Consider the following 27,662-nt stretch of genomic DNA (forward strand, 5'->3'; position numbering starts at 1 on the left):
AGACAGTGTTGGAAGCAGGCATCGTTAATGGTATTTGGATTATTACGATGTGATAAGTCTTAAAAACAAACAACTTTTTGGATGTTTCTCGTAACATGGAGATACAGGTTTTGTCTCTAATTTTCAGTATTTGTATCATGGAAGGAAGACTTGGTACTCTCTGAGGTTCTGAGCCATTGCAGTGAATGCTGGGGGAGATGGAGTTTGGGAAAACCTGAGCCAGTATGCATACCCATAATGAAAGAACTCCTTTACGTGTTTTGCTTTGAACTGCATTTTAAATGCAGTTGGCACAGGTACTTAAATGTTAAGTCAGCTGTACTTAAAGTGTTTGGAAAAAAGACTAGCATGAGCTGCAAATAGATTTTTCCTAGACAGCAAGTAATGGATTTCTTAAAACTGATTTCTTACTATTTTATTTCTGTTTTTCTCGTCTTCCATGTTTCTTCCCAAAAAAGTATTGAATCATCCTTTTTGGTGTGTGCTTACTTGGGGATGGGGGTGGAATGAAGGGAGCAGTGGAATTGTCAGTGGGTAGTTTAAGAGGAGAATAATTGTCCTGTACTAGCAGCTTCTCTGGTAACTGCATAGTCTTGAAGTTAAACCCTGGGGGAGAAGCATGAGAATTAGTTTTATCTCAGCATTTAGTTCAGTCAGTGTGTTAAGAAGCTGAATGTTAAGAATAAAATAAAATAAAACTATTTGGAGAACATAGCTAAGTCACAAAAATAACCTGGAAACACCAAATGCTCAGAACTGGTAAAGGGAATTACTGCGTCACACTGGAAGGCAAGCAACCTTGTCTGTGAGTCTGATAAGTCCAGAAGTGTGCAAGAAGACAGAAAGGCTTGGATAATTAGTTCTATTCAGTACATACAATTCAAATAGCAAAAAAAAAAAAAAAAAAAAAAAATTGAACTCTCTGTAAGTCAAACTTGAGAGTCAATGTCTGGATTTAAACAAATTCCTTTTTGCTGGAGGCTGAGAAGGCAGCTTGTCGTAGGGGAAAGGGCTTCAGCTGCCTTTCTGTGCTGCACCTGGTACTGGACTTACAGGGAAAGAAATGTAGATATGTACACATGTGTACATGTGAAGTCTGTATGTTAGGGTGAGAATCTGCTTGACTAGGTTTGTCTTTTGGTTGTGTGTTTAGGTGTTGTTTTTCTTATCTTTTTTTTTCCTACCGAAGAGAGCAGCTGGGTAAGATCTGTGGAAGTCATGCTTCCAACTCTGCTCCTTTTTTGCTGATGCCTTGTGTTGAACTCTTCCTGGAGGATGAATGTCTCTTGGCACATTTGTTGCCATCTGCTGTTTGCCTCTGTTGATAAGGCTTAGTTAGCACTTTTCCGAAGAAAGTGTATGACATAGTTTCAAAAACTGCTTCGTTTACCTGTTGCTGTGGGACTAGGCAGGCTCTGTTCTAAATGTTTTCTAGCTGGTGTACATATCATTACTGTTTCAGATGACTAACATGGAAAATGATAATTGAAGCCACAAGCCTATTACATAGTAAGCTTTAATTAGTTAAACTGCTTCGTATTCGTTTACTGTTGGTGCTAATGCTCTTGAAATTAATTGGCACTAAAGGGGGTTCAAAGTTTATATGCAATCATTGCTGTTATAATGTGCTATCTTACTAGGTAACTTGGCTTATTAGGTGATTTCATTCTTGCTTATTGCTGCAGGTTAACAAGGCCAGAGTAATTATCTCATAAACAATAGCCTTGCTCACAAGACAGATGCAGCCAGACCCTTCCCGCGGAGTTTGAGTGCCTGCTGTATTCTAGCGAACAGGCAAGGGAAGGTGATCTACAGATGTCACCCAGCAGCAGATGGGGAAGATTTTTAGAAAGTGGGATAGCACACTTTCAGATCTTCTGTTATGCTAATAAAGTTTTTGTGTGAGAACGATAGCAATGTCAATAGCCATAATCTATCAATGACATCAACCCCTGGCATGTGCAAGCCATCAAAGCAAACACAGAATGCCTCTGTGTGCATAGCTGGACAGTGTAAACCAGTTGCTAGTAGAGTGAAGGTCATCTCTCATTTTCCTATAATAGGCTAAATACCTAGCATACACATTCATTAAACTTTTTTTGAGCAGAAGTTGTGATTTGGTTAAAATGGAAAATTTAGAGTCATGGGAATTGCTAGTCTCTATAGGAATTTAACCCCTAGATAGTTATTCTGTTACATGCCACTGGTATACTATAATGTGGTTTGTATCAGCCTAAAAGTGTCTGATGGAAGAAACAATAAATTTACTGGATTAACATCTAGTGAATACAAAGCATTATTAAGCAATAAATATTTAATACCTAAGCTCATATTTAAGATGGTGATGCTTATACCAGAAATTGATTACAAGTAAAGATGACTTTCATGAATGGAAAAAGGGAAAATTACAGTGGTGAAGCTGTGGAATAGCAGTATGACTGAGCAGTGTCAACGTGCACCTCATGGTCACTCTCCAAAATGCCATTAGGAGAAGGTTCAGGTGTTGAATCTTCAGATTTTTAAGTGTCTTGACTAATCTTCTGATACTATTTTAAGTCCCTCTTACAGCCAGCTTACAGATCTTTATTTAGGACAATCTTTCAGGAGCTACACACAGCAGATCAGGTATTTATTCCATCCCAGGAAACTCCCTTTTCTAGGAATGAAAAAGCCTAACCACTAGATCTTAATTTTCTCCTTCTGCCACTTATATTCTTAGAGACTGAGAAGTTTAACAGATTCAGGGGTGTACTTGTGGATGGACATGTCTCATGTATGAATTTTAAAGATGTCGCTGTGTTTCAAGTGAAAAGGGAGGATAACTACTGTGCATGGTAGGCGGCTTAGTATGTTGTATTAGAACCATCTGTGGAATTTTACAGTGGATGATTCTTTGTAGCCATAGCAATTTTGCCCTTTTTGAGTAGTATCAGCTTGCAAGTTAGAATCTGGAGTATGCGGAGATGTTATAAAGACTTTAAACACTGACGCACATGTAGTGGGTCAACTTTATAGGAAAAGTTCTGAAGACAGGATTTAATTTTGGGTATTTTAAGCTGAAGGTATTAAACCCACTGTTTAGGGATTTTTTTTTTTTTTTGTGTGTGTGTGTTCTAATCTTTAGTATTTACACTTATGATACTTAGTTCTTTCCTGTAAGAGACTGGTTGCCCATAATCAAAAAGATGAGGACTGCAGGAAAAAAAGTATCCTCGTGACTTTCTCATAACTATTACTCTTCAAGTGAGGAGTTATAAATGTGGAAGTACAGGGCACTGCAGCTTAATTTGTATGCAACCTCTGAAGATATAGAGGAACCTATGTGCCTGTTTCAGTTATTCTACACTTTTCAGTAAGGAAGGAAAAATACAAATACTTTGTTAAATCATTACACTGTAGATGTGATGCTTCAAATGGTATCTATCAGGTGTGTCTATTTGATGACATAGCGGGTTCTTCAGCAGTGGATTCATTTTGGTATTTCAGCCTTGAAACCAAGTTTCCGTGTTTGTATCTACCAAAAATTGTTGGTGTCGTGTCTAATAACCCATGTGCTTGAATAATGGTAAAAGTTCCTACTTAGGCTGTCTACCTCAGGGGACTGATCTGGCAGCCATTGTGACAATATTCCTCTGAGCCAACCAAAAGCATTTTTCCCCAGGAGTTCCCTTTGACACATAAATTATTTTTAAGGCAACAGTGATAGGGGCCCTTAAATGAGGCTCAATGAGGAATAAATATCTATCTCAAATTGTCTGTCATGGCTAGTGAAGTTACAAAAACCATCAAAATCCCAACTTCACCTTACTTAAAAGGGAGCTAGATATCCTTATCAGTAGGATTATATGATGTGTGTTTTTAGGAGGCTGGGCTTGATGACTCAGTCTTGAATTTCTTAGACTTTTTTGCCATGCAGTAGACTTGAGGCTGCTTCAGTTTTGCTCTGTAAAGTCTTGAAGCAATTGTGTTGTTTGGGTTTCCTGCTGTGGTAGAGACCATTGACAGTCAGAGAAGCCAAGAATCAAAATTCTGTAAATGTCTGATGTCCTAAATGTGTGTGGTTTGGTTTGGCATCTGTAATTCATGCCTTCCTCCTCTTTCCTCCTCACTGTCTTACAAGTCTTCTTACATGATCAGTTTCTTGTGTGTGTTGGTGCAGATTCAGAGTTGCTGCAGTTGACAGCATAAATGAGCCATGTTTCAGTTCTTTGTTAACTTTGTGGCAAAGGAGTTGCATAGAGGTTGTGGTTGATTTCCTGTCATTTGTGTTAAATCATGATAATACGCCTTGCTTCTAAAAATTAAGCTTTTGCTCAACTTGAAGTTACAGGCTTGAAGTAGAGACTATTTAGTAAAATTCTGTGGACCATGTGTTATACAGGAAGGTCAATAAGGAATCACTGCAGTCTTCTGCCACACTGAGATCTTACTATTTATGTGACAGATGAATTGGATAGAATTTGAATGAATAGGGTATCTTTGATAAAGGTAATTTTACATAGGTATAGGAAATCATGTGTGGTCAGCCAGAGGGGAACAGTGTATTACCCATCTGGCACAGTGTAAAAATAGTTGTACTTAAAAATTGATACTCAGTAACCCCTTAGATTGGACCTTTCAATATTTACCTTGTTTAATGCTCATGGGATTCTTTGTTCATGTACTTGACGTTTATAAGAGGTTTCCTGTAATTCCTTCCCACATGTGCACGATCTGGTATCTTTAGTTTGTTTTGAGGAAATTGTTTGCTATTGTTACATCTCCGTAAAGCATTGTGCAAGGAGAAAGTGGTGCTTCAATTGTCTCAGTTCAATCTTGAAATGTTTACTGTTTAGAACTCTAATGTTTACTAGTTAGAACTCTAATCAGTTTGTCTGTCTCCTTCCCCAGACCATACTCACTCTTAGGAGGGTTGAAATTACCTGTGCTATAATTAATTTCACCTCTGACTATGTTAAGAAGTTTTGTGTACTTTTATATTTTCTGGTTTATGGGTAGTACTTCATGTCATGAATTTTTTGAAGGGATTAAATGAATTCTCTAAACAGAAAATTTCCTAATGGATTAAATAGAAATATTTAACATGTAGGAATCCCTGTAGATCTGAACTGTTTTAATGCTTACTGTGAGTTGCCTGTTTTTCAGACTGAGGTGAAATAAGGAGGTTTTGACCAGAAGATATGTTGGACTGCAGTCTGTTTAGATAAGCTTTCTGGTATAAGCAGCTAGGGAATGTTTTGGAGGTATACATTGGAGACTCAAGAGCTTTTGCTGTTGGGATGGTGCAAGGCTTTCTGGAGAGCAGATGTGCTCTTGTGAAGAAGGGTGAATTACAAGGAGTGGACCCCGTGACATTGGTGGCTGAGTGCTGTGCCGTGACTAAGGACTATGTTGTCCCACTGTAGTGGGCACAGCTCTCTTTGACGTAGCAGGACATGTCTTCTGGGTGTAGTGATTGGCCAGAGACATTTCCTGATGTGCAGCAGAGCATTATTATACCAATGCCCAAGGATGACTGCCAAAGGAGAGTCCCAAGGAGTTTATTACAATCTTCTTTTTTAAGACTGTTAATAATGAGAAAGTGGATGAGTTGAAGAAGGTGTGTTCTTCAGGTTTTTGTTCCTGTCTGTAGTTCAAGGTAATGTTCATATCCCTACAAAGCTTAGGGTCTTCTGAGAAATGTAGTGAGTATACCTATTGCTAATCTATTAATAAATGTAAATCAGATGTCTTGTTTTCATGCAATATTATTTATTATCACAATTCTGAGTGAATGCTTAAAAAGTACTTCTTATGATCATTTGCTCATCATATTACTTGCATGGAAGAATGCTGAGGTTTTGATACCTTTAACACATGCTTCTGAACTGATAGGCAGGCTTTGGGGTTAATTTGTAACTTGCATAGGTATTAATACAGCATCAGTGTGTGATTGTGTATTTCTTAATGTAAAATAGCTTTTATAACTATTGGACTTGTGCAGTTTTAATTTGCAGAGATCTGGAACAGAAAATACTTCATGTTGATCTGTGTGTGCTTGTGGCTTTTGTGGACTGTATGTGTGCATGTCAAAAACTGATTGCCTAGTAGCTACTAGGAAAATGGCAAGACCTTGACATATGAATGAAGTTATGACTTCTGTCAGAACTTTGGTTTTGTTGGACTATGTTGCCATTTACATTATCAATAAGTAGTGTGACACAGTGTGTAACTGTTTTTTGCTGCATAAAGCAATGTGCCAGTTGGATTTGGTTTCACTGAGGACAACTCATTTCCATTAAAAAAGTCTTCATGTACAAATTGACTTTATTAATTAAGAAACAAAAACAAAACCCAATCCCTTCTTGCATCAAAACTCTGATAGGTGTGTCTGAGAACAGATGCTTGGCAACGTGATTGTAAGTTTATGACTTTCCTCTACTTCCAGCAGCTTGTGCTGGTGATCTCATGTCAAAAAAAAATTGCAGTATATAAAGAATGAAAGATGTTTGCTTGCCAGTGTCAAACCCTGCACTTGCAGGTTCTTTGGAAAACCCTGGAGTCCACACACCTTGAAATTTTGCTGCAGGTGGGTCACTGGAGATGGCATGTGTTCAGGCAGTGCCTGTGAAGTAGGTCCAACTTGCCCGGGAGAATCCATCTCTATTTTGCTATATTTTCATTGCTTGTTACAAATCACAAGGGTGTTGCCCCAGGTAAATAACAGCTTAGCATGTTTATCTGTCTGTGTTAATAGCACTTCATTTGAAGTCTTAAAAGTCACAAGTGGCTTAAAAGGGCACTATTACATGATGTCACATTTTGTTGCAAAATGATGAGGCCCAGTTTTCATTTCTTCTGCTTTGAAGTATTCATGTCCCTTAGGTGCCTGATAGCAGCCTTTTCCATTTCAAACTTGGAGCACGATCCCCTTGAACCAAGATGCTGTCTTCTCTAGACAAAGAGAGCTTCACTTGTAAAAATGCTGTTCTCAAGCTTAGTTGTCTGGCTTCCATTGGTGTAATAATAAAACATGTAAGACATTAGTCTGATGATCCTGGCTTCTCCATAGCAGGTCTGACCACACAGGCATGGAGAGGGAGGCCTCATAGAGCCCAGATGCAATCAAATTATTGATCTAGTAATTGTAGACTTTCAGATGCTCAGCAGATGTGCTTTGCTTCAAATCCCAGTGTACTTTTGTTAAGCTACTAAAAACTAAGTGTGGCCTAGGTGGATTGCACCTCCTTATTCCAGTGCTAGTGAGGCCTGAATGCCTGACCACAGTTCAGTAAAAAAGAAAACAAAGGGCTCTCTTATCCCAAGTGTCACACAGTCAAGATCTAGAACAAAGTTGTTCTAAATTTTCTTTTTCCTACTTCTGCTTCCCTCAGTTTCTTTTATCTTAACTTACTTCAGTCAAGCATTAACTCTTATGTGATACTTTGGCTCATACGTATATGCATATTGTTATAGGGTAATTTAGCATGTCACTGTTGTATATGATGATCTGGATGCTGCTTGTTTGACACTTTTTTTTTTGGTAGGCCATTTGTGGTTTTGCTGTTTTTCAGTGTTTGGAATATTTAAAAAAAAATACAGGTAAAGGAAGAAATGAAGAGCTGAATACACAAACCCCCATGTATAATACTTAAAAGGGAACTAAAACTTCCTCATATATCTCCTTAATGGGCAGAAAAAGGAGAAAAATATGCTACTGACTGTGTAGGGGTGAGATATTTTTTTTTTGTGGCGGAAGAAAGGCTTTTGGAGCCGACCTTAGGTACTTTTACATGAATAAAGATACTGGAGGTGTATTGTACAACTGGATTTTGTTTCTTGCTAAATTGCTTTCCTTACAAATTCTTGTTTGTTTTAACATCTCTCTTTCTTATTCCCTCCTATCCCTCCCAAAGGATTAGATGTCTTCACTGCCAAAGCATCCATATTTTGTGTTTCCAGTCACTTTCCAAATTTGTCATCACCACTGCTCTTGATTTTTGACATCTCTACTTGAATACTGTATTGCTTATAGATCAAGGTGGGAGCCTGAAATTAAGTTCCCAAATCTGTTGTATAAAATTCAACTCTCACACCTGTTTGAATTGAAGTGAGGTGTGCGGGGTGGGTGAGCAGGGAGATGCCCGAGGGCAGGAGGGGAGGGCAGGTGAACTCCAGGGTGATGCAGGTGCCAGCCAGCAGCATTCTCCTGGCCGCTCCAAACCGCTTTTTCAAGAGGACAAAAGTGGCGGTTGCTGCCCTGACTCTGGTTTGCCTTCTGGCTAAACCAAATGGAAGGGCCATTTTCTGCCCAGCGAGCAAGGACCTGCTTTTCCCTGGGAATGAGGAAGGGTGGGATGTTGTTCTGGGTCAGTCGGGGCGCTCTGCCGGGGCAGGGTGGTTGGTTTTCAGCTGCTGAGCCGTACCCAGCACCGCGTCCTGCGCCAGTGCTCCTTTTAGTCTTTCCCTGTGCTGCTCTTCCAGCCCGACCGAGGCGTTGGCCAGCGGCTCCCTAATGAGCTAACAGATGTGCTGCTTGTGGCTTGTTGCTGTAGGAGCAGAAGGCGGAGACGACTTGCACCACTGTGTGAAAGACTGAGCAGTGTCTGTCTTTGATGTATTTCTACGTAGGTGGGTTTTTTGTTGTTTTTCCAAGGGCTTTCACCATCCATCTGTGTGTGGATGTTTGAGCTGTATGTTGCTGCCTACCCTGTTGTTCTGAGTTGTGATTTCCTAGCTTTCTCCCCACTATACACTAGACGGGCTGGAGTGTCCTTGAACCTGCCCTCCCCTTTCGAAAGCAAAGAATGAGAAGCCTTTAAGCAGCTTAAGTGTCGACCGACCGTGTCGCAGCTGACAGGAAACCGATCTGCCGCTTGGCCCCGCGCGCGGTGCAGCCTGACTTGCCGGTGGCGTGCCCTGGGGCTGTGCGAGCCTTGAGAGGGCCGGGGGGTGCACGCTGTGGGTCCCCTCTGCACCCCAGCGAGGTGGAGTTCGGCTGTGAACATGGTCAGAAATCGCCGTCTGTCCCAAAATGTTGGAGCCATTTGCCACAGCTGTCTGTCCTGTCAAAACAGTGACTTGTGTGAGAGTTAAAGTTTGATGAAAACTGTTGCTAACTTGAGGTGATTGATGTTGGAAGAAGTAACTAGTGAGCAGGGGCAATTAATATGATCACCTGTAGCGTAGTTTCTCTTCCAGGTTTTGGAGAACTTTGTTGAGGATCACCTATGTTACTAACTTTTTTTTTTTTTTTTTTTTTTAAGTGAAGTAGGGCTGTATTTTCAGTGGGCTGCTTCCAAGAGAAAAGACAGGGTAAATTAATAAGCAGTGCTTGAATTTAATTGTAAAGGATTCCTGTGTGATCTCCAAATGGTGGCAGGACTCTTTTTGCTTAGAGATGGGAATGTCGGATACATTGGTGAAATTTTCAAATGAGATACCTTGTGATAGAGTTGAGAGCTCGTTGGCCGTGCTCTGTGATGGGAGGTGTTCTCTGTAGTTGGGGAGGTAGAAGAGGAGTGTTAAAAGGGTATTCTGGTAACGTTACTTTGGCTTGTTCAATTGCTGATGACAAGACAATATGTTTCCACTTTGGTCCACGCTGCTAAAGTGTAATATAATTATTTGTATTAGACACCAGCCACCTGTTAATATCGTTCTTCTAAAGGTCATTGTGTGGTGCCTTGCTGTCTGAATTTAACGGCCCTGTATCAGGTTTGTTGGTCACTCTTTTGTGTGACACCGGACAAGTGTTTGTGGGGAAAGAATGTGAACCCGATACTCCGGCGGCCAGGGGAGAGGGGAGGACCGGGGACAGGGTACGCTGCTGCTATTGTTGGGCTGGGCCTGGAAAACAAGCAGCTTCCTTCTGAGGTGCTTTCATCTAACATAGCACTTGTTTGGGACAAAAATAAATTGCAGTAATTTCCCAAGAGAAGCAGACTGACATCTATAAACCCTAAGTTTTTGGTACCCCTGGATGTGTAGGGGCACTGTGTGCCTGACATGAGCTGTAAAGGAGGGGAGGGGGTGCTGCTTGGCTGGCTGGCTGGCCACCTAATGCCATGAAAAGAAAGTGTGGTGGTGATAATGTAATTGTGCCTGGTGACAACGGGTAGATGCTTGATAAGTTATTTTTAAACATATGGTGTTGGCAGTTAACCTTAATCCTGGTGTTGGATTTATTTATTAATGTCTGTACAGTGACCTGAAAATGCAAAGCACTGTATCATTGAGAAATGTTGACCTTGTTATCTGACAATTTTTAATTAATTTTGCTGAATACAGGGGTGGTGTGTTTTTAACTTGAACTTTCACTCTTCCTGTCTGACCTGGTATTAGCTTTTAGGAGAGGTGGGGGACAGGTAGGACTTGTGGATGAACTTCTTCCACGCTTGTATCTGGTGAATGGAGCAGATGCAAGTGACTGCTACTGCAGGGGCTCAGCTTGAATGACTTTGTTTTCAAATTTCCAGAAAATGAAAGCTTCAGCTGCCAAAAGAACAAAACAAAGCACCTGGTTTACCACATGGTATAGGACATTCCAGCACTTGCAAAGAGGGAGGTTTGGCTTTAAGCCATCTATAGTCCAGCGTCATTAGTAACTGCTACTAACTGTTGGATTGAATTGCTGGCTGAGAAAGAGCAAGGGCTTTTAGAGTCTTCTCTGCAATTGAAAATAGTCATATGAAGAAGTCTATTACTGCTAGTTTTATAAGGAATAAGGATCTCACTTCTATCAGTTGCATATTTATTGGCTCAAACCAGTTGAGCTTCATTGTGTGAGTGCACATAGCCCGTTGTGTTTGTTTGAAATGGGTCATTAAGGGTCTTCAATCATTCTGGCTTTATAAAAATCTAATTGATTTTCTGACATGAAAGAGTTAATGAAGGATCACTTGTGGCTTTTAATTTTCAGCTAATTAAAAAGAAATGGCTGGTTTTGCCTTGGCACTCATAGTTAAAAGTGCCAAATATAGGAATTTTTTTGTGTGTGAGTTGAAGGGTGAGCAAGAGGGGGAAAAGTTACATGTAAATCATTTAGCCATTAACCTAATGTGGTGGATTTATAAATCCCTATTACTACAAGCCCTTTTCATTTCCACTGAGGCCTGACGTGTGCTTGATCCTGCTAATGTAAAATTCATTCTGTCTAAGTGATTACTGAAGTAAGACACTTTTAGTCAATTTTAATCAGATTGTGTGAAACTTGCTTGAACACTAATGTTAAATAAGACATGGACACAGTTTGGCCATGTCTTAATTAGCCTTACAAATCAGTTAGACTATGAATCAATCAGTGATCCAAGTCTATGAACCTTTTGACACCTAATGCTTTCTGTGGGGAGAAAATCTATGCTGAGGGCTAAAAATACAGGGCTTGGAAGCAAGATTAAGATTGTAATTTGGTGTTCTTGTTTTATCGTATGCTTGGCAGTCCCTCACAGTGTGCAAGTCCTTTATGATGCAGCCCTCATCCGTGTTTCAGAGTTGAGGCCAGTGGGGTGCTTCCCATAGCCCATCATAAATTCCTGTCTCCGCAGCAGGAGCAGCAATTGGAGTATTTTTCTGAAGCTGCTTCTGCTCCAAGATACATCTGTTATTTTGACAGAGGGGGGCAAGGGACAGCTGATCTTAAAATGTTGTAACCTCCTCCTTCCAAGCATCCACTGGGAGCTACTGCTTGGGTTCATGGGACATCTATGCTTCTTGGGTAAAGCTGTCTGCATTTTTTCTATAGGGAGACATTAGTTTGGATGATGTCTGCCTCAAGCCCCTCAAATATTGCTCGCTGTTGAGATAAGAAGTGGGTTTCATGAAATATCATCCTTTAAAAGAGAAATAAAGAGTTTGCTGGTTTTAATGTTTCTCCTGGATCACTGCTTTTTTTGTAGGCTTGGCTCTGGCGTGAGCCTTAAACTGACTTGTGCTCCATGTTAGTTTACCCAGTTTTTGAAGACTTACTACTAGCCAGTATCTTTACTACTCTCATCATGTAGAATTTCTGTATTGGTAATAGCTTTTGGTACTTTCTTTTAATATATGAACCATTTCCTTTTATTACTAAGATGCTTGGAAAACTTGCCATGTGCTTGAAGGAGCCCATAGAGGTCTTTATTGGTCATTTTGTTTTCCTACTGTTGCTTATGGTGTCTTCTGCAGCACAGAGAAAAGGATGCTTGCAGTAGATGGAAATAAAAATGTTTAATAGCAGAGACAGCGGATGTTCTCTTGAAGTAGGCAACATCTTTTGCAGAAGTCCCAACTGCGTGGGTGTTGTGACAGCGCTGGGGACTTGACTTTGTAACCTGGTGAAAGAAAGGCCCATTGTAAAATGGCTAGCTTAAACTTAAAATTTTGTTCTGCCATTGTAGAAAAATTACCTGAATTATGATTTTGTTTCTAAAGCTTGAAAATTCAACCACCAGCAGTGTCAGCAAACCCTTTTCAAAAGTCACTCTAGAAGTCTGTATGCTACAGGCTTTTAAGTTGTTTTTTATTACTCAACTTCCAGGCAATTTAAATATCTTTTCTCCTCTATCTAACCTGTTTAAATTATCTCTCTCTGTTAGAGTGAGTGTAGCTCATTTAGTCAGATGTTACGTAGTTGATGATACGACTGCGAGCATATGTGAAACAGAGTGGGGAACATGTTTTTTGCTTGATCTGAATGCCTCTTTGTCTTCTGTTTTCTCTTTCGTACAGTTACTGTTGGTCTGCCAGGTGTGCCTTTTTGAATGAAAATGAGAAACTTCTTTAGTGTAGAACTCTTACAGTATGGTTGGGATGAGGCTCATTTGAAAAGCTTTTAAATTAGATGTTAATTACCTTTCTCTTCTACTGGATAATCTTCTGTACTTTAACCAAATAAGGATAATCTTCTATACTTTAATCAAATAAATATTCAAATACTTTGAATTTGCCATATTTCAGCTTTGTGACAGTCTTATGTGATGGATTGTAGAAGAGCAACTGCTTATGAAAAGGGAGAACTGAAACAGAAAAATCATAGTAGTTCAGGTGGATGGAACATCTGATCCATTATAGACATGTAGTTTAATGTAGTTGATCTCAACAACCATACGGTGATGGGTTAGTAGATGAATTGTCAAGGTTCACTTCAGCCTTTTTTTTTTTTTTTTTTTTTTAAGACTGTAGCTGCAGATGTAATAAAGTACATTCTAGATAATATGTAAGGTAATATTTTTATTGATCTTGGTCAGATTGTGATTAGTTCTTGACTTTGAACATTACAGTGTATATCTTCCTATAAATGCTTATGTGTACATATGGGCAAAATAAATGTCTAAGTTAATAAACATAAAAGACTCCAGGATACCCTGCCTCAGAGAAGAACATGACCTATAAAAGAGAACATATGTCTCTTATCAGCCATATTGCATGTATATTTCCGGGAAAAATCCTTTCAAATCTCTTGCTTTGCAGATCATTAGGACATACTAAAAATAGTGTTACCTCTGTCAGAAGGCAGCAATAGCTCTTCAGTGTCCTGGAGGTTGGTGTGCAGGTGTTTTTGTTTACTTTGCAGATTTCATGTTTGTTTTAATAAGTAAAAATTTCAGGATCCTTGATTTTTTTTTTTTTTTTTTTTTAATGGACACTCGATATTCTTGTGTTCTCTGAAGGGAATATGTGTGGGCTTTTTTTGTGGTGTTTGTGTCATTTTAATGGTAAGACTTACAGATTTTATTTTTGTTGTTGTTTACTGAAACACAGGAGGCTCCGTCTGAATATCAGGAAATGCTTTTTTACTGTGAGGGTGATTCAGCCCTGGCACAGTTGCACAGGGAGCTTGTGGAGTCTCCATCTCTGCAGATGCTCAAACATGTGTGGCCATGTTCCTGGGCAGTCAGCTCTAGGTGATCCTGCTTGAGCTTGGGGCTTGGACCAGATGACCTCCAGAGGTCCCTTCAAACCTCAAGCAGTCTGTGATTCTGTGATTAATTTTTCTTTATTCTTTTTTTTTTTTTTTTTTTGTTTTGTTTTGTTTTGTTTTGTTTAAATCATGTCTTAGAATACCAGAAAATTCTTGTAGGGATTTCTATTCTTATAACAGAAGCCTATCTTTCTGTGTGTTTTGGGGGTTGGTTGGTTGGTTTGTTTATTTTAGGCACCTGTAGTAATCTAAAGGCATTAAAAAGAAGCTTAGCAACATTTGTGTCTATAATAGCAGTGGATGAAATCAAGCCACTGTTGACCAGTGCTTGTGGTTAGATTATTATGTTGGCACTAAAACTTCTCTCAGGGCCCTGCAGGTCTCATTTCAGATATAATTCTAATGAGGATATTGAATGACTGGTGTGACAATAATGTAAATTAGGGCTGGTGCCTTCTATTTAAACTGAAAAGTAAGAGCAGGAGAGAGCTCTGAAAGAAGGCTTCCTTGGCATATGAGTGAAAGCTGAGTTTTTTATTAATGTTTCAAACTCTAATAAGAAGTAGGAAATCATGTTAGCTATGTTGTTAGATTAAACAAAACCTTTAGGTTGTGATGTTCTTTCTTTAACAGAATTTGTGGGATGAAGAATTTAAATGAAAATTTTCAAAGTCAAAGATTGATTGAGTTAAAGCATGTAGCACAAAATCAATCCTGTCAAATTGTAGGGAAATAAGTGAGAGATTTATAAACATTGTTAATGTTTTAGAAATCTAGTTTTGTGCAAATGTGTTTTGAATTCTTTACAAATGAGATAACAGTAGGTCTAAATGACAAATTAAGGATTTAAAAAAATAATCAGCATGCCTCTCTTGCAGTAATGGATTTATGGAAGTAGCGTACTTTAGTTGCATTTGTAATTAAGGTTTTTCCATCATTAGAATAGAAATGTATTCCTGTTGAGCAATATCATTTTAGGTGAATTATGTGGATTGAATGAGTGGCAAAACTCCACTACTTTAATCTGATATGTGGCTAAAAGTCAGTATTTGGATTGGATTCCTAGAGGGTCACGTTGAAAGGTTAAATTCATTTGTTTGTTTTCCTAGTCTTTATATTTCCATGTTCTTTACAATTAACAAACAAATCCATATCCTGTGGTATTATACAGTGACAGCTTAACAACTCGGCTTCATTAGTATTGAAGCCATACTGCTATTAATTTTGAAACACTAAATACTGAAATGGGTGGGCTGTACGCGGAGAGCTTAACGACAGACTAGTGCATAAAAGTAACTTCTGAAACTGTCATTTCTTTGCATGAGTTCATAGTCCTGAAAAATTCAACTGAATGCTTTGATAAGCCTCTAACTTTGTTCTGTTTTTAAAAACAGTGCAACTGTCCTTGGTTATGAGACAGGCCACAAATGGTATTAAAAACGCCCTAGACTGCATTTTCAGGTAATTCACCAATTGACCATTAACTGCTGAAATCTTAAAGGCTGGTAATAAGGTGGTCTCTTTCAAGAATTTGATTTTTCATGAAGCTCAGCTTTTCTCGAATGGAGTAGTAGCGGAATTGTGTCATGGAGCATGTTTCTGTTTTCACAGCAGCCCCATGACATCAATTATTGTTCCACCTTTAAGTGTCTATAATATGTATGTTATTGTGGATAGGCAAAACTTGCCATTGACATGGGCTCTTTTGTCCTGTATGTCACAGGAAAAGTCTGGAAGGTGAAGTTGCCCCAACCCACGACTTACAGTTGCAAACCGTATTTAACAAACAATTTAGTATTGTTAGCTAGTAATTTTCTTCTGTAGATAGTTTAAAAATAGATAAAAACCTTAAATGAGCTTTTTTTTAGAAAAAATATTTTTTTATTTCTACATTGAGATCTAAGTGATGGCAGAAGTTAGCCATACATCTTATAATAAGTTGGTAGGCCAGTGGATTTTATTTCTGACATGCTTTGTAAATGCTTACTTTGTTTTTTTCGGGGTATTTTATGTCCTGAGGAGCCCCAGCTTAATTTTTTTTTTTTTTTTTTTTTTTTTTTAAAGTCAGACATATCTAGAGAATTCACAAAGCTCATTTTGGAGAGATAATGTAAAATGACATTGTCTGATGCTGGCAGACCCTCGGGAGCTCTTTACATCTGTATCCAAGCCAGCTTCATCAAGTGCTGTACAGAGGTCACACTGGACAAATACGGAATTTGACTGAGACTTCATGCTATTAACCATTCGTGTTCCTCGTTGTCCTTTCACATCCTTGGAGCAATCGCTAGTTCCTGCCTGAAGCAGGCAAAGTAAAGTGTCCCATGTAGAGTTGAAACTGTTTTCTTCCCCTGATACCACCTAAAAAGGCAGTTAAGGGGCTAGTCTGAAGAGACTGTGTAGGAGCCACGTCAATACAGTGGTTGGTGTTTGGACATAGTGGAGACTGTACCTGCACTGCTCCCCCTTTTTCACTACTTCAGTAGTACCAAATGTGGTTTTGAGTTTGAGACTAGAGCACTGGTAGTTACCTAGTCCTGCATAGGTACCTTGGTAAAAGTCCATTATTTCATCCAGGTTTCATTGTTCTTTGGAATTGGAATAATCTTTGAATTTCTTTGTAGCCATGAAAGGTGGCACAATGTCAAAGAACAGTGTTTCTCTACTTTCAGCAACAGTTTTCCTGGTTTCCATCACTTTGTGTATTTGCTTTTGCATGATGAAAAACTTGCTGTTACTTCTCTTTGATGCATCAAGGTTCATGTTGTAGCAGATTCTCTCTTTTTTTTTTTTTCTTATACCTATTTGGGCAGTCCTAAACGGACCTGCTTTCACCACGTACTTTGTTTTTTAAGTACATTTGTGAACCCTTTAGGCATTGTATACACCTGATCTCTCAACTTTTGCGTTTGAGTAGCTCGGTGGAAACCTGAACATCCCGGTATAGTTAGGAAGCCAAATGTATGGGAAGTTCTCCTTCCTTAATCAGGGAGGCTTACAATGTATCAGATCCAGAGCAGATTATTTTGGAGGCTTTCAGAATGATCCTTTCCTTCAGAATAGGGAGACAACTTAATTTAAAGATGGTACTGAGTCACTCGGGATATCTGTCGATCAGGAGATCATGTCTTCTGTCAGACTTTGCTCTCTGTGAATCTCAAAATTGCATGTAGCCAGTTCTCTTAGTTGAGGGGTGAGGATGTTTTTACATGGCTTGATTGTTAAAACTTCTTAAAATGGTATCTGTAGAGCACAGTCTAAGCTGTCTACTCTTACCTGTAAAGAATATGTAAGGATAGCTCTTTGAGGATCCATAGACTCAAAATAGATGAGGTTAGAAGGCACCCCTCGAGATTAAGTTCAGCGCTCCCTGCTCAACTAGAACAGGTTGGTCAGGACCATGTCCAGTTGGGATTTGAATGTTTTCAAGCATGGGGACTCCACAGCTTCTCTAGGTAGCCTGAAATACTTACAGTAAAGAAGCTTTTTATTGTATTTAAACAATGCAAGACTTTATATTTCAAGGGATTTTTTTTTTTTTTTGATAATTAATTTATGCCCATTGTTTCTTGCCCTTTCACTGGGCATCAGTGAGGAGAGTCTGCCAGTCATCTTTACTTCTGCCCATCAGATATATATAGACAGTGATAAGATCCTTTCCTGAGCCTTCCTTTCTCCAGGCTGAGCAGCCCCAGCTCTCCCAGCCTCTCCTCCCATGACAGACGCTCCGGGCCCTGCCGTTATCTTTGCGGTCCTGTGCTGGACTCTTTCCAGTATGTGCGCGTCTTTCTCATAGCGGGGAGCCCAGCTGAAGGCAGCACTCCACCTGTGTCTCACCAGGGCTGCGTAAGGGAGAAGGCCCCTCCCTGAGATCCGCTGGCAGTGCTCTGCCTCGCACCGCCCCGGGTGCCCACGGCCGTCCTTGCCGCAGCGGTGCGTTGTTGGCTCTTGCCCAGCTTCACCTCTACCAGGATGACCAGATCTTTTTCTGCAAAGCTGCTTTCCAGCCAGTCGGCCACCAGCACCTGCTGTTGCCCGAGGTGATTCCAGTCCCCGTTCAGGACTTACGCTTTCCCTTTTTTGAACCTGATGAGATTCCTGTCGGCCGTGAGACACCTCCAGTCTGTCGAGGTCCCTCGGAACAGCAGCACCCTCGTCTGGTGTACCAGCCACTCCTCCCTGGCCTGTGCTGCCTGCAGACTTGCTGGGGCTGCGCTCGGTGCCGTCATCCAAGTCATCAACACAGACAGTGAAGGGGGTTGGACCCAGTATCAGCCCCTGGGGTTACACCAGTAGGGACTGGCCTGCACCCGGACTCTGTGCTGCTGATCACAGCCCCTGGAGCCCAGCAGCGCCGCTGGCTTTCAGTCCATCTCGCTGTCCAGTTACCTAGCCTGTACTTCATCAGGTTGTCCTTGAGGACGCTACGGGAGACGGTCCCGGTTTAAGGCTCTCCTTACCAGGCCGGGCAGCCTGTTGGCACAGATCATTTTGCCTCATGTAGTCACATGGATCCTGCCTTCTCCAAGGAATTCTTGGTCCCCAAAGGGAGATCCATGAACATAAAAACCAAAACCCCGCTGCTGAGACCAGCTGTGCAACCACAGAGGATGAATGAGTATTGTTTAACTTCATAAAAACAACTGTCATGTTGTCTAAATATATCTAATTTAATGAAATAAAATTATATGCTTTATGAAAATCTTGCATGATGTTTAAGAAATTAGGTAAGAGAACTTTCTTTGGAGAGTAATTAGAGGCTAAAATACTTCTCTGAATTTGAATAGATACTGCTTTGATAGACAACCACTTAGTCATGATGGAAGAACAGTTTAGTTTTAAAGCAGTTCAAACCACTTACAAAGATTTTTTTATTTTAATGGACGCAACATTTCACACACAATCTATTCATAACCAAGAGTAGCATGTCCTCTCAACTCCTATAAAATTTCAGGATCACTTTCAGTGAATGTACCTGTATTATCTAGACAGGGGTTGCCTTGATCTGCTCAGTATACCCATTGCAAAATGCCTATGGTTCTTTGGCTGTTTTTCAATAGAGATCTTTTTTCTTTTAAGAGTACTCACCAGGTAGCAAGTGTTTTCTGCACCTGTTTTTCTCTTTAGCATGTGCTTTCTTTCCCCCGGCCCTTTCCATTTCTCATAGCACACAAATTGTGGTTATTACTTAAAAGATGCTGACCAAGAGAATCTTAGAGAAGTAATAAAGGTTTACTTCCTGCCAACTCCATATTCCCTTGTTGCCTTAAAGGGTCTTTCTAACAACACACCTTTCTTTTTGTAATGAAATTTTCTTTAGCAGTTGAAAGAAAAGGGAGGAGGGCCTTATGGAGTTGTAAGTCCTGTTTTCTGCTTTTTACTCAAAAAAAAAAATGGGGGGGGGGAAGGAATTTTGATTCACAAGGAATTTCTCATCATCTTGAATAGTGCACTGAGTTTATCTACTTCTTAAAATAAATATTTCAGTCTTTAGAGTATTAGCTTTGTTTTGTTTTCTGGTTTACAGAAATACTTGATCTTTTTGAAAAACTGGCTTCACTGTTGATTCTGAGACCTACTCCCTGATTTCTCTAGGACTCCTAGTTATAGGGCTATGAGAATAACTTAGCTGGGAGATGAGACAGTACTGACATTCACATCATCTCAAGATTGAGAGACATGCTTATATATTTGACAGATAATTTCTAAAACTGTAGGTCAACTTAAACCTCACGTGGAGGATGGTGTGGTTATTCTTCCTTACTTGGGAATAGATTTTGCTGTTACTCAGCGGAAAAATCTCTGTACTCTGGTTTAAACTTTGGCTGGATTCTGTCTCACCAAACAGGAAAACTTGGTTTATAAGTAATTAATTGTAATTATTTACTGTTCTTGTCATTTTATTTTTCTAGTGAAACACTGATCCTTAATTGCTGAATGGGTTAAACCAGTTCAGTTTGGGAAACAAAGCAAAATAAAGCTTTGCGGTCTAAATGTTTGTTCATTTCACTGAAACAAATGCGGCCTGTTTCCTCTAAGGAGGATATACTTGTCTGTATGGATTTAAATATTGAATAACTTAACACATGTTTTGGTTTTATTAGGAAATAGTAAATGGTGCTTGTCATATTCTTGCTTATTAGAAGTGGTTTTACTTGCGGTCTGTAATACCATTAGCTTTTGATGTAGTTGCAGTGTACTTGAAATGCACAAAAGGTTTTCTTATGAAGTGAAGGTCTTTACATCTTATAGTTAAGTATAAAATGTTCATCAAGCATAGATTTATGTAATGGATTTAAATAAAAAAAGTGTTCATAAGAGTCAATAAGCTAAAATTGGTTTGATTACCATGTTCTTCATGGGGGTTTTTGGTGTTGCGGATCTTATTTTTTCATGGGGTGAAACATGAATTTCCCTGCTCTTTCATTCGTTTTAGGTTTTAAGTTTTGAACGAGCTGGTCAGAAGATAATTCTGTGGGTGGGCTGTGAGCCCTGGTGCTTCTCTAGGAACTGCCCCTGGTTCTGGTGTTTGGTTTCTCTGGAAGGAACATTACTGATTCTGGAGGGTAGGAGTTGCCTGTGCCATAGGGATGCCTTTTACAGATAGTTAACCACCTGGACGTTGTGTTGCTTCTGGGAACATGAAGTGGGGTCAGAACTCTCTCAGTTACCTTCTGTGCACTTGCCTTCTCAATTTCCAAAATTTTAAATTCATTTCCAACACAGAAATTCCGGGGTGGTTTTTTTTCACTTTTGTCCAAAGCTGTAGGAGTATGTTTCATTGTTTTTTCTTTTATCCTGATACCAAAATAATCCTATCCTAAATATGCAAAATCTGCTTTACTATAGAACAGTTAATAATATATTGTGCAGAATAACCAGTAACTGTATGACTTAGTAAGGAATTAATTCTGGTTTTCCTGTTCTCTTCAGCAAAACTCACCACAAATACTTGAAATAGAGGTACTGTAGAATTTTAAAAATACATTTGTTTCTGATGCCAACGGAACATTGTCTTCAAGTTGTAATTTGATTCACATCATCATTTTTAGTGTCTTATTGTCATCTTTGCATTCCATTTCAAAATGTGACAAAGGTACACACGATTTTTGTCATGTTTAGCACATTTCCACTGCTGCCTTTTTAATGTGTTTTCTGTTGTTCGTGGGGCAGAAGATCCTACCTTTTGTTGGCATGTAAACATGTATCACTGAATCCTCATGTACACTGCTTCAGCCCTTGGAAGCATTCTTCCTTTTTGGTGCACCATCCAATACTGGTTTTATACACAGCATCTATTAAAGTTGTACTGATGTCTGTCAACTTTGTTGGGTGGAGTATGGACAGTTAATTTTAGTGTTTCTAGAAAAAAAAAAAACCTAGAAGGGACAATTTTGCCACTGTGGGTTTTTTTTCTGATGCTGTTAGCATTTCCTGAGAGTGTACAGTTTTGGGAAATGGGAAATGTAACTTTGAATGCATTGTGTAGGTACAGCAAATACTTGGTAAAAGCTCTTTGAAACAAACTTACTTATTAACTACTTGAATCTGGTCGCTCAAACTTTACTAAATTAAGTCCATTGTCTAACGGAAGGGCTATACTGTGATGCTTCATTCCTGTGGCAAACAGGGCTTCCATCTTTCTTTCACTTTTGCCTATGGCATATGTGCCTTTTTTGTTCAGCAATAGAAACCTTTTCGGAAAATCTTCATAAATAAAAATCTTTCTGCAGTATCCTGTGGCCATGGTTTATCACTGCTAGAGACATCATATCATAAAATACTAGCAAGGCTAATGAATAGGTTGCAAAAATATAGAGGTTCAGAAATATTTCTTACGTAGATCAGTGAGTGGCATTACATACTGCAACACAGTTCTTCCTGCCCATTTGTTCCTCTGTGTCATGGGAAGGATTAGCTAATAGGAATCACTAAAGCTGATGACAGAATTATTTTCTTATTCTGTAATTGCACAAGTAAACAGCTGAGGTGGAAAAAAAAGATCAGGTCTACACTAGATAATTACAGGTAGTTTTCAAAAATACAGTTTTTGCCAAGGCCCTAAGAGTTAGTTTTTCTCCTTGTGCAAAATGAATGCAGAAGTGACTTTTTTTTTTTTTTTATCTTTGGCATGCATCTTTGTTGTAATATTTCTGTAATCATTCTGGTCAGTCTTTTTAATCTTGTTGTAAGTCTTCCTTTCTGTTCCTTCATGTCTGTGGCCCCAGGAATCTACAGAAAATTTGTGTGTCTTCAGGAGAAATCTTTGTTTCAGTGTGTTAGTTTTGCACCCTATCCCATTGTTTTTTAACTGGGGTATCTTAGCTTGTTTTCACATAAGCATCCTCTCATCAGAAGGTACTCTTTGGTGGATGTTAAATATGGAATCTTTAAAAATACTTGATGTAATGGATAATAGTAAAGCTGTTCTTTGTATATTTATTTATTTTTAATCATTCTGTTTCTTAAACCATGTCCTCATTTAATTAAGTAATTAGTGACTTGGAGTAGAATTAGGACAAGGAATTTTGCAGTTTGATGATTGCTTGTCTGCAATTACAGTCTTTCAGTTTATACTGACTTGCAGTTCATGGGTGAGAGAATGTGTGTTGCTAGTCTTGCTTTTACAAGAAAAAAGTTAAAATAGAATTTCACAGCTGTTCACTGTGCCGAGAAGTTCACAGGTTTTTAGAAGTATATGTTTGCTGGGGGGGAGGGGGCACGGCTGTACAGATGGGTTGCCAGGCAATTAATTCTTCCTACTTGGATTGCCTGCAATAGGAGACAATCCAGCTCTCATGAGCAGTGCAATATTATTTGCAAAAGGAAACTACCGAGTAACAATTTTCCTATTCTCTTTCTTCTGTCTTCCCAGCCTCACTATAAACCTCCCTTCCTTTACTGTGCATTTCTGAGAAACTGCTAATGATTGATATGATAGCAGTGCTGTCATTCTTTTTAACAACAACAAAAAAAAAAAGTCATTTTTATTCTAGGTATTTTAATAGAGTCCCATTAAGGATGTATTGCTGACTGAAATATTGGCATGAAGGGCTCTCACTGAGCTGAGCCCAGGAATTAAGAAGTCAGGAAATCGGCTGCTGCATTGCAAAAGAACCTTGTGTGACACAGTATCTCCTGATTGGGGGGATCATTACTGCTATTATGACTCGACTTGCGTAGGAATTTTAAATTTCATCTGAATGTCAGTAATAACCCTCTTAGCAAATTATCCTGAATAAAATCACGAAGGCATTTTATATAATAGGTGTTGAATTACTGGATAGATTTGCTAATTAAATACTCTTTGTTCTGCTGCAGTTGACATTACAGGGTAAGATCTTGAACAATTATTCTCAACAGCTGTACTTTGTTAAGGGAAAAATTAACTACAAAGTTTATTTTTTTTTCTACACTTGAAGTTGGCAGATTTTTGAAATGTGCTTGAAAAAAATTCCATCATCCAATTGGTAATGAGAAGATAAATATGCAGGTGTTGCTGTGAAATCAGATAACTACCGACTGCCTTATTAATGAATTTAGCAAGCCTTTATAACCTTCTGTTTTGTAGCTGTTGGCACTTACAAGTGATCTCCTGTCAGAATGGGTAGCGCTAGCACATGCCTGTCTCTTGATGAAGCTAACTTGTCTGTGACCCTCTTGGTATTACCTACATCCACTGCTGTCCTCAGAGACAATTTAGAAATGGTCTTTGCACAGACAGACTATTTAGTAGGGTGTAATCCTATTAAAAAAAAAATAATATAGGAGTTATCTTTTTAACTATCAATATAGTTATTTCAGAGAATTAAGTAAAAAATGCCTGAGATTATCAAGGGAAAAATGGTAGGCCTTCTTTTCTTTTACATATAAACTCTTAATTTCTCTGTCCAATTTTAAAATTTTGTTTCAGGGACTCCTGTTTGCTTTTGGAGTACTAAGGGCAAGATATAACCTTTCTCTGTAGGAGTCGGCTAATAAGTGAGAGAAAGGGGGATGGGAGGGTGAATAAGATGGAGTTCTGATTACTGTATATGAAATTTGATGTCATGTACCAGTGATATGTGTCTTTAGAATAATTTTAAAACTCCATGGATAGGTGGTGGGGCGGTGCCGTCTGAATCACTCACTAGGAGATGAATAGGAGTGGAATATCTTTTTTAAGCTTCTGATTAAAATGGAATCGGGTGCATCTGAGCATATAAAGCATAGAGTGAATCTGCAGTTAAAACTCACCAGTCTCTTGTTCTTCTTTGTCTACGCAGCAGATTGAGGCCAGCTGTGCTTTTTGCAGTTTGGGACTTTAGCAAAGTTCAGGCATCACATTGTCTGAGTATGTATTTTGGAGCATCAGTGGATGGTCTTTAAACCAACTGGATGTTTTGAGCTTGACCCAGAGAGTGTAAATCCATAGGTATCCATATGTGCTTGGGGAATAACTCTGATAAGGACATTCATTTTGGGTCAGCTGTGTCAAAGTTACGTAGGAACCTAACCTTTTCTTAAGTGCTTTGAAGGGAGTGGTGTGCTATGTTTGCTTAGTTCACATCCTTGTACTTTGAGAGATTGAGTCCATCTTTACATGCAGCAATTTCTCCTTGAAGATCAAATTGGCTAGGAAATGTGTCTGAACAGAAATTATGTTGAAACAGAATATTGTTTTCAAAGTCAAGCATTGCAAAACTAAGAATGATGAAGAAATACAGCTTTTGGTGCATAATTCTGTGGTGCCTAATTTAAAGCAAACTGAAAAAAAGCATAGTGAAACATCATACTTTAGTATTCGTCACTGTGGTTATTTAAAGGTTCAGAAATATTAAAGAAACTTGCCGTTAATGTTGAAGGAATGACAGTGTTGTCATCCTGTTCGTGTACTGTTATGTAGAGGTGGACATTTCACCTTTGTTTCAGAATTGCTTGCTGCAATAGCAGTAGTGAGTATCGTGATAGTCAAGATTCTTGGATTCGCTTTAGGCTCCTTGGCCTTATGAAAGTAATGAGATTTCCCTGAAGATGGTCTTACTCCTACTGAGCATGGCCAGCTCTTCCCTGTTCATCCTTTTTCTTTCCTCATCCCTGCTAATTTCTACTGCTTAGCTCCCTGACACAGATTTCTTGACTACAAATCATAATTCTGCCTTTTTGACAAATATGGCCAATGAATATTGCAATGTAATATATGAAAAATAATAAAGCTTAGACTAGGTTACTAAATTTAATATAACCTGTTAAACTACTGTGTTGCCTATTTTTAAAGCTAGAGTACCAAACTGTTCAGAGACTCTATCATTGCTGTAACAAGTGGTTCAAATTAATCCTCTTAAAGATACTTAAAAGTATAAATACATACGAATAGCAGGACAAGCTGAAAAAGAACTGAGGTTTTTGCTGAGCGGGGATGGAAAGGGCTGAAACAGGAGAACTGGGACTAAGCAGGTGGAATCTGAAGCTGTGTGCCAGAGCACCAGGATGCTGATGAGAAAGGAAACGGGGAATACAGTGGAAACATGGCCATGTGACTGAAGGAATGGACCAGATGTTGGGTCTCATGCAGCTGTGCAGACTTCACCAAGCCCTTCCTTCTGCGGCAGCTACACATTTTGTTCATCAAGCTAGTTTTACTTTGCTTTTTCTGCACTACAGCTGTATCTGTGGCTTCAGATGATATGCTCTTCCACCCCGTTCCACTATGCTGGCCAGTATTAGAGGAGAAAGCAGTAGGCTACTCATGTGAGGTCTCTATTGCTATTTCTGAGGTTCAGAGAATTGCTATTCGGAGCATTTGGAGAACTTGGGACGCACTCTTGGCTGAGGAACAAACCTGGTTATATGTGGATTTCCCCACTGATTCAACATCTGTGCCCTATCTCTGTCCCAGTTCTGGTTTTCTGAAGGAGTTTGCCTTTTGATGACCCATTTGGAGACCATTACAGGAATAATCAACCTTTGGACTAGGTTCTTGTTACGTGAGCACCATCCAGGCTGTACTGAAGAGGGCAGGATGTTTTGGGGAAAAATCTCAGTGATACCAAGAGATAAGATAATGGATATGAAGGAGATGACTGACCTAAATTACTGAGACACTTAATTCTGGCACTGACTGATTAGGTTTTATTTGAGTATTTGATTCAATGTGCTTTTTTTTCTAAGGTAGAATGTGTGTGTGCACATGCAATTTTGAGATTTGTTTTAATCTTGTTTTAGGGGAGTTAATAATAGCATTAATACAAGGTCAGATGAGAATTTACTCATGTAATAGAAGTATTGAGGTGACTGTGTGTTGCCAGGAGAGAGGTGGTTTGCTTTGTTTTGAAAGGTGAGAGCATTTGGAGTTAGCGACCTAATGGATATGTTTGCATGTGTTAGCTTGTAATTATATCATACGCTAATCTTTGATTTTATTTTATTTTTTTTTTTTTTCAGATTTTGATGCATACCAAGGAGATGGTGCAAAAGGTAATGCTGAGCATTTTCATTAAACAACAACCCTTAAAGAGCACACCTGGTGAAATTTTTTTATTCTAGGAGAACTGTAACCCAAACAGAACTGAAATCACTTCTTAGGATGCCTGGTTTACAAATGTAATCCTTCCTAATGGATTATAGCTTTTTTCTTTTCCTACCACAGATATGATCTGGCCCCTGCTTGAAGCCTATGTGTGACTGTTTCAAGCAAATTAGCAACAGTGCTAATTAGAGTTTACTCATAGACCTGTTACACCATGTGTTCTAGTGTTTTATTATGGTTTATTTTTTGGCATCCATTAAACTCTGTCACAGGGTGGTTTTTTGACTATGGAGTATAACATGGACATAGCCATGCTGCAGTTTTTACAGCTGCACTGATTTTCCACCACTGAAGACATCAGGTTTTCATTTTTTAAGTTAATATTATGTAACTGGATGCATCTGCCCATTTTTTTGGTGACATTTACTGGTGTTGGTTACTTTTCTTCTCACCTTTTTCCTTGCTATGCCTTTCATATGCACTTCAGGATTTTTTATGTGCCTCAACTTGTCTAGAGTTTGCTCCATTATCCTGGATTATTATGGCAGTCTGGCTGGTGTTGGAATGCAGTCTTTTCCAAGTAGGGCATTTGAATTGTTACAAGGATCAGAATAAGAGATGATATGAAGGGCAGAGTGTCAGTCAGAGAGAAGGAAGCAAGTAGGTGTTTGTGTAGTTGTTCAGTAGTTCAACCTGGAGGTATAAATCTTGTGGGTTATAGTAGCTAGATCCTTATCCAAAAGGAGTGCCTTGTTCCCTGGAAGATGTGCAGCCCAGGGGAGGACTAGCACAGGTAATTAGATTACAGCAGAAATAAAAAGACGGGAGTGGGAAGATGGAAATACGGAACCACATGCATAATCTGAAAAATAGCAGCCTAATCTGGACAGTGCTGTGGTATGCTCAGTTACTGTATGCACTAGACAATACTTTCACTAGATCTGTTTGAAATAGAGTGACTAAGTTTGTTGTGTTGTTTTGTTTTGTTGTTTTTAAATCCAGAATTACTTTTTTTGCAGTAGTACTGTGATGGCTACAAATGGGATAGGATACCTGACTGTGGTATTATCTTTCAAGCACATTGGCTAAATGCCTTATCTGAATACTCTGAATTTGAGTCTAAGTAATCTTCTTGTGTCCTAGCAGTCCAAAGTTATTTCTGATTAGAGTTCCTGCTGTTTCTCAGGATTAGACTTGTTCACTGACTTATTTTTCTAGCATGCATTTAGTAAAATTTTAACTACTTCTATTATGTACACAACTGAACAGTGATTT

General features: G+C 39.1%; 1 protein-coding gene across 2 annotated transcripts in view; it reads left to right on the top strand.

The window, feature by feature from the left end:
* The window catches only part of POLA1 (DNA polymerase alpha 1, catalytic subunit), a 202,874-nt gene that overhangs the window by 48,615 nt on the left and 126,597 nt on the right, over positions 1–27,662 (top strand). For both annotated transcript variants that reach the window (XM_033010094.2, XM_033010095.2), the window contains one exon: positions 26,303–26,335. In XM_033010094.2, coding sequence (XP_032865985.2) covers positions 26,303–26,335 — 33 coding nt within the window. The remainder of the gene's footprint in view (positions 1–26,302; positions 26,336–27,662) is intronic.

Source organism: Tyto alba, unplaced genomic scaffold, assembly GCF_018691265.1.
Source record: "Tyto alba isolate M040663 unplaced genomic scaffold, T.alba_DEE_v4.0 Super-Scaffold_14, whole genome shotgun sequence".
Classification (NCBI taxonomy): Eukaryota; Metazoa; Chordata; class Aves; order Strigiformes; family Tytonidae; genus Tyto; species Tyto alba.